The sequence below is a fragment of the Misgurnus anguillicaudatus genome, chromosome 12, assembly GCF_027580225.2.
Source record: "Misgurnus anguillicaudatus chromosome 12, ASM2758022v2, whole genome shotgun sequence".
NCBI lineage: Eukaryota > Metazoa > Chordata > Actinopteri > Cypriniformes > Cobitidae > Misgurnus > Misgurnus anguillicaudatus.
The window spans coordinates 15,076,936-15,089,262 of NC_073348.2; the positions used below are offsets into that span (position 1 = coordinate 15,076,936).

Sequence of the window (12,327 nt, forward strand, 5' to 3'; positions counted from 1 at the left end):
GTGTAAACTGCATGAGAAGGAGGACAAGTACCGTCTCTCTCTTGCTACCTGATTATCTGTAATGAGATGAGATCGCCACACCCCCGCGCCATTGAAGTGAACGAGCAGAAACATCCATATGCATAACTCGTGCCTCCTGCAGTCAATGGATACGCAATTCACAATCCAGTCTCTCCATTCCTTGTTGTTTCATCCAAATGCACCAAACATGACATCTAAATCCTTATTTACTTGCGTATGTGTGGCAGTATCTCCAGACGCGAGTGTTTTCTTTGTTCTTCCGTCAAACAATTTCACGCGAGGGGAACAACCATAAACAAACACACGAATCAGGAAACTCAACGCGGTTTTTGGTATTCTTATAAAATACGCGATTGCAAACAATACAATCCTTATTTAGTTGTGTCTAAGTGCATATCTCCGCACAGCAAGTTTATTAAACACAGGATCACTCGCGTGTGCACACATTCACTGCTTTCATGATCAACACGTGAGGTAATGGCGGCGGCTGTAAACAAACATTGATACGTTTTTACACGCTTGTCCCTTGTTGTGTTTCTACTATAATGATTACAAAAACACAAATAAGAGTCCAGACAACGATAGGCATTTTATATTTTGAGCTGTTTACTGCACAAAAGTAAAACTCTCGCTGGCCAACCAAACACTACCCTGTGTCCATTTTTACACTGGCCAAAACAGTACTTTTACTATGATTACTATGGTTTTTAAAGGTATACTTGTGAAATTAATAGAAAATATTTCTATATATACACACATTATATATATAATTTTTTGTTATAAATTCCCAAGTAGGCTTAACCTTATCATGGTTTTACTACAGAGAAAGTTACATTCCTGTTGAACATCCCCACAAGGCTCATTATGCAACTCTTTTGTTCCTCGGCTGTCAATCACTGATTATTCAGGAGCTATCCCACATCCACGCATACAGCCTTTCCCAGGAAAAAGTGTCTTAGAAATTGTAAATCAATATATTGCTTTATGTGAATAAGCAGAACGGATGCTTTTCACATCATTTTGAATAAAAACCTCTAGACTACTAGATCCTGTTTTGAAAAGTCTTGGGAAAACATGTTTTGTGGACTTGTATCAGTGACTTAATAATTTAGCTTTTTCAAAAACCACGCATAAACATTTTTCTCTCAAAAATACAAACATGTACATACATGTTGATCAAATTATATTGTAGCCCAGTTTGTGCTGAACGCAGTGTTATAAGAATTTTGCCATTTATATGTTTTTAAGCAACTGAAAAAAGCACAAATGTCATGTCAAAACTTCCCCAGGGCCCTAAAAACCCCTTAGACCCCAGAGGGTTAACCCCGAGCGCCTGGTTTCAGCGTGGAAAAAACCGCTAGCTGCTTGCTTATTTGAAAAATTTAGAGTTTCCATTGGAATCAATTGAAAGCATGCGCCGGCAGCAGGCGTAAAAGCTTTGGTGTGTCCAGCCCTGCTTCAGTATAATTTTCGGGATAATTAGAGCAGGATTCGGGATTCAGGACAGCAGCTTAGATTTCGGGACTGTCCCGAATTTTTTGGGACTTCTGGTCACCCTAGGACCCATAGATACCTTCGGCTTGGGCCCCCAATTTGCTAAATCCTCAACCGTGGGTAACAGACTTATACCGCAATAGTTAGCCAGTCTGGAACCAAGCTGATTTAAACCACATCACTGTGTGACACTTGCATTACATTTGAACGGCCCCTACGCTAATTGATTTGCGTCATTCGCATTGCCCCACGCGAATTTGCATCTTTGCTAGGGATGGGCACCAACTCGGTACTTTTATAGGCACCGACCGAATTGTGTCGATACTACCAAGTATCGATTCACATAAAATCAATCTGTGCTCAATTTCGCTACCTGAGAGAACACGTCAGCGTGCCGAGTGAGTCTGGTACTTAACGAAAGCATGTGCGCACCCGAGAGAGAGAGATCGTGCGGGAAGTGACACCACTTTGCAACTTGCTCAATGGCTTACAAAGGATGATGCAGACAATGCTACCTGCAATATTTGTAACAGTAAGTGCAAGACAGGCAGTGGTAATACATCCAACCTGATGAAGCACTTAGCCCATTTAAACACAGTGTGTATTTAAAAGCACATGAGTGCTTATTAAGATGCGTTTTCGTCGATCGGATCATAAGTGGACGAAAGAGACAAATTCTGTTTACACCTGGTATTTATCAACACCAGTCCGTCTCTTTTGTCCACTTTCGTCCGCTTCGTTCCTGATAACTTTGTAATGACGGGTTTAAATGGACGCAAACTAATACTATGGCGCTTCTTGTTTTGTAAGTAAACATGCTGCACAGTGTTTTGTACATGAATATGTTAGAGCTTTCTCTGTTTTTTCAGCGCAATTAATGAAATAAGATTGCGCAACTTTCACGCGCTCCCAAAATGAAACTACGCAGAGATCATCCGCTTTAGTTTATCAATGAAAGCCTAAAGATAGCGCTGTACACCGTACCAGAGCTTACATAAATAGGAGGAGAGAAGGCGGTCTGTGTGGCTGTTTGAACACATTCAACCACATGCTGAGTGCGGACCAAATGCCAATGCTGGCCAGCTTGGCAAAAAGTATCTCTGTGTCCATTCCTCTTCTACATCCTCAGAGCGAGTGTTCTCTACACTGATTTAAAAAATATGCTGATTTAAAAAAAAAAATGCTTGTATTGTTTTCTACATAAAAGTATACTTATATGGTGCTTTTATGACGTTTATGTTCATTGATCATTTGTCTTACTTATATATTTTATTTATATGCAAGACATATGCCCTGGATGTTGTAGGGGTAACTTTTTTTAGTAAAGATTGCGTGTATTATTGAACATTTCGAAACAAATAACAAAATGTTGAAAATGAGAGGTTTGGGCTTAATATGTCCACTGAAAGTCACTTAAGTCAGAGTAAAGTACCGAAAAAGGTACCGCTGGGTACCGGGATCGAATTCCAGGTACCGGTATCGGAACCGGTAAAAATGTGACCCAACCCAACCCTAATCTTTACATTGATGTTGTATGTAATCTACACGCGCACGTAATTAATCCACACCTCAGATTTAAAAGACAGTCGTTCTGCTGCTTTTTGTTGTAGTATTTCTGTTAGGTGTGTGCGCACGCGAATGAAATCTGACACCAGCATTGCAAGCAGAGTTCAAGCAGAGTTAACGCAGGTAGCGCACAGTGACTGGATATCAACTCGCTGTGGCGTTTATAAGCGTGCAGATCATGCAGATCATGCAGACGTGCACATTAACAAAAGTGCAGGGAATATAAAACCGATAGATTTGTATGGGCAAACCAAAAAATCGCAATTCACATGCGCGTATTGCACCGTGGGGGTGGAACCGAACGGTTCAATAATGTATTGAGAATTGTGGCATCCCTAATATATATGTATGTATGTATGTATGAACAGCTGTTAGCATAAATTGTCCACAGAAATACCCTTACATACATAACTGATGGGTAAATGATAGCACTACATTCAGATAAACTATCATGTACATAAACTAAATTAGTATCTCAGATAAACATCTGCAATGATTAGTTATATAAAAAGCTGTTTTCAGATGACTGTTTTCAGATGCCCATCCCGTTATTGTCTAGCTTCTGTTTTAAACGCGTTTCTGTAAGCGAGTATGAACTTTAAAAACACATCGCTTATAGCGTCCATGCGCAAGCTCGCGTCTCCGTGTAAACAACGCAGAGCTCATAATAAAACGGTGTCGCGTGTAAAGAGCAATGTATGGAATGCGTTGCATGTAAACAATATCATATTACAGAAGATCCCCCAGTGCAGCATTACTCAAAGTTGCCATGAAGGATACGAAAGTGAATAACTGTGTCTAACACTGTACAGCATGTAACAATGAAATCCGCCATTACGTGATCACGCGTACTCGTTTGTAAATAAGCATGTAAACATAGAATCATATTACAGCACACACTTAAAATATACAGCAGTGCAGCATTACTCAAAGTTGCCATGAAGGATACGAAAGAATAACTGTGTCTAACACTTGACAGCATGTAACAATGAAATCCGCCATTACGTGATCACGCGTACTCGTTTGTAAACAATGGGAAAGTTTTTCAATCCGAAGCGTGCAGTCTGCTGAGGTTGCTTATGTAGACTGAACTGCACAAGCCATAACATATTACATGATAGCAAATATAAATAAAGACAAATGACTTACAGTTTCTTCAGGAATATATCCTCCTCCATTGCATCTTCCATTGTTCTTCTTCTTAGGTAACGTTAAAGATAAATGCTTCTCTTCCTCAATGTCCAGACATAAATGGAGATATTCCTCACGTGTGTGTATAAAGTTTATAATCCAAACATGCGGTAAAGTCTTTAAATCTGATAAAACTTTACGCTTTGTTTATTATTGTTGGAACTGCTCGTCTCTTCATTACCATGTCAACAGCCTGTGGGCGTGACCACATTAGAGATAATGAGCTCAGCCAGGAAAAACGGTACTCTCTTTACTTCAATGCAGATTATATAAACAGGAAATTTTTTTTTTTATAATTAGCTTGTTTAAAAGTAAACATTTCAGACTTTCTTTGGATATGTGTATCATGTTTATGTGACGAGTATTTCGCGGAGTTTCAACTGATTTTTGTAACGTGATTTGAGAGACAGCTGGCAGAGACATAAATGTCTGAATGTGCACCCTGTTTATTTTATTTATTTGACAAAAACACAAAGATCTCTTGTTATTGTGAATGTACACTAATTAAAGAGGATCCTTCAGAGTTTCAAATGTTGTCAAACACGTAAGTGTTTGATTATTAATGATGGAGTATTTTAAGTTGATTCTGCTATGATAAGGAGAAAACACGTCAAAACACGTCCCCGCGTTTTTGGACCCCTGGGGGTTAACAGTAAAAGTAAAAACACATGTTGGCATTGTGCTAGCTTGAGGGTGTGGCTATTTTGTCCTCCACATCAGCTGACTAAAACTAAATTAACATGGTTAATTTAATAAAAAGACGAGACTAAAATGTTTTGCATAAAATAAAAACTAAGATAAAATCTCTTCATTTTCGTCTACAATTGTCTCTACTAGAGACAGAATATTCAGCCATTACTTTGCGCTTTCAAAATACACTGAATGAGTTTGTGCTGTTGTACAGGTCTCATACTCCTGTTGCTGCCAGCCTGTGGCTGTTGCTGCCACCCTGGATACGAAACTACATCGAGCAAGAACACCCATAGATAGCAAACACGAGCGCTGACACCATTTGTGAACGTGTCTCTTAAATCAGAAAACCAGACGCGTTTAACAAAGATGCATTCAACAAAAATCATTTAAAAAGTGTATTTTGTCAGGTGATTATGACATTCAACCAATATCTGAGATGTGTGAAACACTAATTTGACTGAAATGGTTATCAAAAATAATCTCAGAAATAATTTATTTAAAAAAGACAAAAATGTTTCAACTAAAACTAGACTAAAATGACGAGACTTTTAGTTGACTAAAACTTGACTAAGATACCTTGTTGTCTTTTGATTAAAACAAGACTAAAATGATGAGACTTTTAGTTGGCTAAAACTAAAACTAACAAGGACATTTGGCACAAGACTAAGACTAAATTTAAAATAGGTGACAAAATTAACACTACTCACACAAGTACACAGAACCATCAAAACAGCTTACCGCAGGAAGTCTCGTCACTGCCATCTAAGCAGTCCTGGTCACCATCACACTTCCACACAGATGGAATACACCGACCATTTCCACACTGAAACTGGGACTGCTCACATTCTATTCGGGAAGCTGAGAAGCAGAATAGAACGAGATGGTTTATTTGAGCATCCAGACAGATTTAAAGTGACTTCACGGTGCACTCAGGCTTTACATTTTATCAGAACCCATGTGCAGAAGCCCTAGAGACTTTGCAATGTTTTGAAAGCACCACATTTTCTTACATACGGAGTGTTTGGGGGAGTATTTTAGAAATTTTTACATTTTAATTATACTTACATTTTATTAATACTTCACCTTTGGCAGATAGGGTGTTTGGGAAACCTGTGTCCTGTCACACAAAGTGAGTTGATCAAACTCACAGTTGCAAAGTAAGTTTTGAGTTGGCAAAACCTGACAAATCTAACCAAAGTTATTTTGGGTTAATGTGTTTTATGACATATTTTAGAGATCTAGGGCCCTATAATTTCCGCGATCACGGAATCGCGGACGGAATCGCGGAATTGGCTAATTAACACAGAATCTAGTATTAACGCGGAATTTTGCAGAATTTTACATATTTTGAATAAAATTATGTTTTTGTGTGGGAGACGAACGTATGTCTGGGGGAAATGCAGACCGGGGGGAAGTAAATCTGGGCGACACGCCCCCTCCCGTCGTTTCAGACCCCCTCCAAAACACTGAAACCATGGCGAAGCGGCTCTCCCGACTCTGCTTTTGTCAGCGAAAAAATTAAGAAATTCGACGCTAAGCACTTAGTTCCGAGCAGGTCTAACATGACTTTTATGTGACCGGAGAACTGTTATTTTGTAAGTTTTGTCAAAACTCTGTTCACGGTGAGCGCAAAGATACATGCACTCTCTCATCCACGTCTGTCTCACTGTACCTCTTCTCACGTGCACGCGCTCACGCATCTGTCCGAAGTGCGAACACAAATCCTCATGTATTTGTTCAGTTTAATGCATTTCAAGCAAGCTGAGGCAAACTAACTATCCCTCGCATTTAAAATATAATCATCTGCATCATGGCGCCGCTCTCTGTCTCTCTTTCGCTCGCACGTGCAAAGAGCTGCGTGCTCATGCTGTCCGAAGTCAGATCACTATCCTGTGTATGTTTGTAAAGTTATATGCATTTCAAGCGATTGTGTATAAAATATGGATCGCGTTCCGCTGGATTGATGTGTTTAAGGCACTTCTGAAGGCACCACTGCTTTGACATCTTGTTGTATCCTCCTGCAACAACACTAAACAATGCATTGAATTGAGTTGTGTGTGCACGTGCGCGTGTGTATGTGCGTGTGTAAATGCATCTTTTATAGTCATTAAGTAATCCCGTTATCCAGTTTTTCCCCAAATCATTTACATTTTAATCATTAACATTAAAGGCACACTCTTTTTATGACTAAAATAACAGTAAAGGGTAAAAAATATAATTGCCAAAAATTAAAACGGATAAAACGGAATTTGCAAAAATTAAAACGGAGAAAACGGAATTTGGGAAAAAATAAAACGGAATTTGGGAAAAAATAAAACAGATTTTCTAGGGCCCTAGAAATGTGTGTTGGTACTTCCTTTTCTTAAATAACCATACAATCAGCCATTGTCTGTGACGTTAAGGGACTGGCTATAGTCCCTTAAGTTTTTAAGGTAAAATTAGTACTAAGGACTTTGTAGCAACGCATAGCAAAAATTAAGATAATACTTTAGCATTTAAGGGTAAATACTTATTGACAGCCTTATGGTTTCCTAAGTGAACACTTGCAACCCATTTTTTATTAAGGATATCCTTAACCTTATTTTAAGGGATTTTCTTAGCTAAAGGACTTTCCCCTTCTTCATCAGCGCTACCAGCGCAATATCATCAGAGAATTTGATCAAATGGTAGTTGGGAGCAGAGGTAACACAATCGTTGGTATACAGTGTGAAGAGCAGAGGAGAGCTTACGCATCCTTGTGGGGCACCACAGCTGGTTGTAACCACGGGGGAATAGGTGTTATTGACCCTAACCAGCTGTTGCCTGTTAGAGAGAAAGGAATTGTACTAGTGAATGAGATATGGATTCGTACCTATTTGAACCATTTTAGATAACAGTATGTTTCTGGCATAGGGATTTATCTTTGTGTCCAGATGTTTTAAGACCAGATGCATGAGAGTACCAACAGCATCCTCCGTGCTTTGCTGTTGCCTGTATGCAAACTGGAACGGATCCAGTATGTCCTGTATAGATTTAGAGAGCACTTAAGATGATTTTTTCCAATGACTTTATTAATACAGATGTTAATACCACAGGTCTCAAGTCTTGCATTACTTGGGGCATGATTTCTTTGGTAGGGGGATGAAGTGCGATGTCTTCCAAGCCATGGGGACAGTATGTGTATCCATGGACTGTTGGAAGATAGGTTGCCTGGAGCTAGCTCCTTGCTGTAAGTTTTCAGGATAGAGGCACTGATGTTGTCTGGACAGGTGGCCTTACGTGGTTTAAGCTGACAAAAGACGTTTTCAACCTGACCCACTGTAATTGTCACTCTATCCTCTGAGCTCACTGTGACTGATTCCAACACCTCCCTGCATCTCTCCATACTCCCAGAGGTTTCCAACCTAGTAAAGAAGGTATTCAGTTCAGTAGCAGAGGTTAGCTCATCACTAGTCACAAAAGGCCTCTGGTTTTTACCCGGCATACCAGTCATGCTTTTTCATTCTTTTAATTTTCCCACATTTTGCGTGTGTTGTCAGCCTTGAAAGCATCCTCCAGATGTTTCTTGTGTGCCTCCTTTGCCTTCCTCAGTTTTCCTCTCAGTTCTTTGTTTGTTTTTTGTAGCTCCCTTCTGTCTTTTACTCAAATTTATTACTTGTTTAATATCTTTGGTTACAAAGGTTTTATTGTTAGGGTACCTTAACTGTTTTTGTTGGTCTGATTGACTGAACACTAGTGTTGTCACGATACCAAAACAAAATTTCCGGTGCTGATACAGAGTCAAGAATTGTGGTTCCCGATACTTTATCGATACAAACAAATTTAGGAATCGTGATGTTTCAATTTCCGAGAATCACAGTACTTCTGAAATATCGATGCATCGTGCAACACTACTGTACACAGAAGTAGGGCTGAAACGATTCATCGAGTTACTCAATTTACTCGATTCAAAAAATTCCTTGAGGCAAAAACTCCGCCTCGAAGCCTCGTTAAATTCATATGATGCGCACTATACGTGCAGGAATCTGATTCGCACAGACCGTTGTTCAATGTTGCGGAAGCACACCATAGCGCGTGATACATTTTGAATGCGGTTGGCGCGATGGCGGAGGGTAAAGATAAAAATAAACGGCAGAGAATGTCTAAAGTTTGGGATCATTACATTCTTAAAAAAGAAGAGAACAAGGTGCAATGTGTCTACTGCAAAGTCGACCTGGCATTCCACAGCAGCACAACTTCAATGATCCAGCATCTGAACCGAAAGCATCCACTTCATGCTGTTTCACCAAGCGTTGCTGAAACAAGGTAATGTAGTCTAAGCTTATACATTGATGTTTGCTGATTTTAATCCTATAATGTATTTGTAGCGATGTCGTGATGCGGTTTGACTAGATATGATGTTTAGCTTTGATGTTTTTAAGTAGTAAACGTATTCACGTTCAATTGCAAGAGAGTATAGCCTAAAAAAGAACCCCTTCTCACACACACACACACACACACACACACACACACACACAAGCATGCAACCTCATCTCTCAAGCGCCAGTCAGACATATCGCGGCAATGCATCACATACGCTAAAACTTTTATATAGCCACGCAACAATAATTTCAGCATTCATTCACTGTATACACCGGGAAGAATGTTGTGACGCAATTTTTCCAATGGATGCTTCACGTAAAATGCACAGCAATGCAAGTAATGCAAGCCAAATGCAGTGTGAAAATGATTGTATGTATTTCTACCGTACCAAACTGCAATGAAGAAACTGGTCTGACTGGGGTGTCACTCTTCCTCACACACGGCACTCATACACACACACATGTTGCTAGGTTACCATAGCAAAAAGGCTCACCCCTGAAATGATATATTATTTGTTAAAGGGACACTTCACCCATTTGCATTAACGTTAAGCTTTGTATAGTTAGAACCTCAGATATGTTTTTGAATGCATAATTTTCTTTATTAAATTGCTTTTCCTCTTTTTCTCCCTCTCAGCACATCACAAATGAGTATGGACAACTTTGTTCTCCCAGCTCAGTCATGCACTGTTCAAGAGACAGCGATTTTTACAGAGAGCATTTTGAACATGCTTGTGACCGATATGAGACCACTGTCCATGGTGGAAGACAAGGGATTTAGAGAAATGATCTCAACTTTTAATCCTAAATACAACCTGCCATCAAGAACATATTTCACACAACTGATGGAGAAGAAACACAGAGACATCACAGAAAAATTAAAAGCTGTCCTAAAGCAAACAGAGTGTGTTGCTTTGACAACAGACATTTGGACCAGTGTGGCAACAGAGGCCTACCTGGGGGTGCCATGCCACTTCTTAGGGGAAGATTGGGAGATGAAGTCCCTCTCTCTAACCACAATGCCCTTAGAAGAGAGACACACTGCAGCCAACATTGCAGACTGGCTAGAGGAGACAACTGCCCAATTCCACTTGTAAAGGTAAAGGCAGTTGTCCATGACAATGGGGCCAATGTGGTGGCAGCAGCAAGAATTCTTAGAGAGAGGCATGGGTGGGCTTCTGTGAGATGTGCAGGGCATACTTTAAATTTAGTTGTGCAGAGCACACTTAAAAACAAAACAATTGCTAGTTGTGTGGGTTCTGCTAGGTGCTTAGTGGAACACTTCAAGAAGAGTGAACTGGCCTGCACTAAGCTTAAAGAAAAACAACAGCAGATGGGAAATCCACCACTCATGTTGATACAGGATGTCAGTTAGGGCTGGGTAAAAATATCGATTCATCAATGCATTGCAGTTATTTGTTTCTCAATTCAATATCGATTCATCAAATCCTATGAATCGATTCAGCCCCCCGGCCAGTGGCGGCGCTGTGGGAAACACTCTAGTGAGAGCGTTCAGCGTTGTACAAGACGTGCTGTATCAAAACCATAGACAGTAAAAAAAATGGACACAGCGACCCCATTGGATTCAACGGAGACAAGTGAAGTCAATTAGAAGCACGCACTTCCTGGGTGTCGAGCGTACTGCGCAGACTCAAACTGAGCTTAATGACGTAGATGTCACGTGAGCAACCTGTCTGAAAACTGTAAGTCTTCTAATAGCCGTGCCACAAGAAATCTGAATCACCTATTGAATTTTGCAGAGACGGCGAGCATGAACAGGAGCACATTTTGGTTAGTATTCTGATTAATAATCTCCCTTGACTTTATGCCTTCACGTCCACCCGATTGCCTCATAGTCAGTAAAAGATTGGCTATGAGCTTCTCTCCCAGTCCATACGGTAATTTCTCTACTGTGCGACAGAAAGTCGCAGGTTATGACGCAATCGTTAGCCTATTTTTACAAAAACTGCTTCTACTGGGCCATAACGTAAGATACATGGTAATGGAGCCTTTTATACATTTTCGTGTTTCTTTAGAAAGAATTAATGGACAAATGGAGTCTTTAAATGCCTCAGATGTAAAGTTATTCGCTGTCAAAGTGACACCAAAATGAATGGGAGTCAATGGGATGCTAACAGCAGATGGGTGTTCGCTAAGCAATAGCGGCGTCCAGGGAAGCTTCAATAAAATATGAAACCCTGCCCCCCTGATCAAAACAGAAAGATCAAAGATGGCAAACAGCAGCACTTCTTTCAAGCCTGCACCATCAACGTGATCAAACATTAGTACTACTACACACATTATTTAAAAATATACTCAGGTACTTAATTGCTATTTACTTATTATTGAATCGATATCGAAGCAAGAAAATCAATATTGAATCGAATCGAAGCCTCAAGAATCGAAATCGAATCGAATTGTGAAATTCCTAACAATACCCAGCCCTAATGTCAGTACCCGGTGGAACAGTACGTATCACATGTTATCAAGACTCCTAGAACAGCGATGGCCTGTGACTGCAGCTCTCTCCGATCCAGGAGTCAATCCAAGAGGTAAACCCCACTACCTGGATCTAAAGCCAGAGCAGTGGCACATCAGTGAGGAGTTGACACAGGTCCTTGGGCCATTTGAAGGAGCTACAGAGTTTCTTAGTGGAGAACAGTATGTCACCCTCTCTGCTCTTCCACAGCTGGCCCAAAACCTTAAAAAGTCCACACTGGCTGCAGGACCCGAAACCGCACCAGTGAAGGCATTTCAGGCTTCTGCTGCACAGCAGATCACAGAGAGGTGGCAAGGGCTGTATGAATTTCTACCTGATTCTCCAAACCCTGTCCTTCTTGCTGCTGCTGCTTTGGACCCCAGGTTTAGAAAACTGAAGTTCTTGTCTGTGGAAGAGGTGTTGAAGGTCCAAACTACTATTCAATCAATGGCACTACACTGAAAAAAATGATTCATTGAATTTAATCAATTTTTTTAAGGTAAGTGGTTGCAATCAATTGATTTAAGCTACATTTAAACAAAA

At 40.2% G+C, this 12,327-nt stretch overlaps 1 protein-coding gene across 5 annotated transcripts in view; it reads right to left on the bottom strand.

Annotated features, from left to right (window-relative positions):
- The window catches only part of vldlr (very low density lipoprotein receptor), a 156,081-nt gene that overhangs the window by 96,201 nt on the left and 47,553 nt on the right, over window positions 1-12,327 (bottom strand). For all 5 annotated transcript variants that reach the window (XM_055209124.2, XM_055209122.2, XM_055209127.2 and 2 more), the window contains exon 2: window positions 5,704-5,823. In XM_055209124.2, coding sequence (XP_055065099.1) covers window positions 5,704-5,823 — 120 coding nt within the window. The remainder of the gene's footprint in view (window positions 1-5,703; window positions 5,824-12,327) is intronic.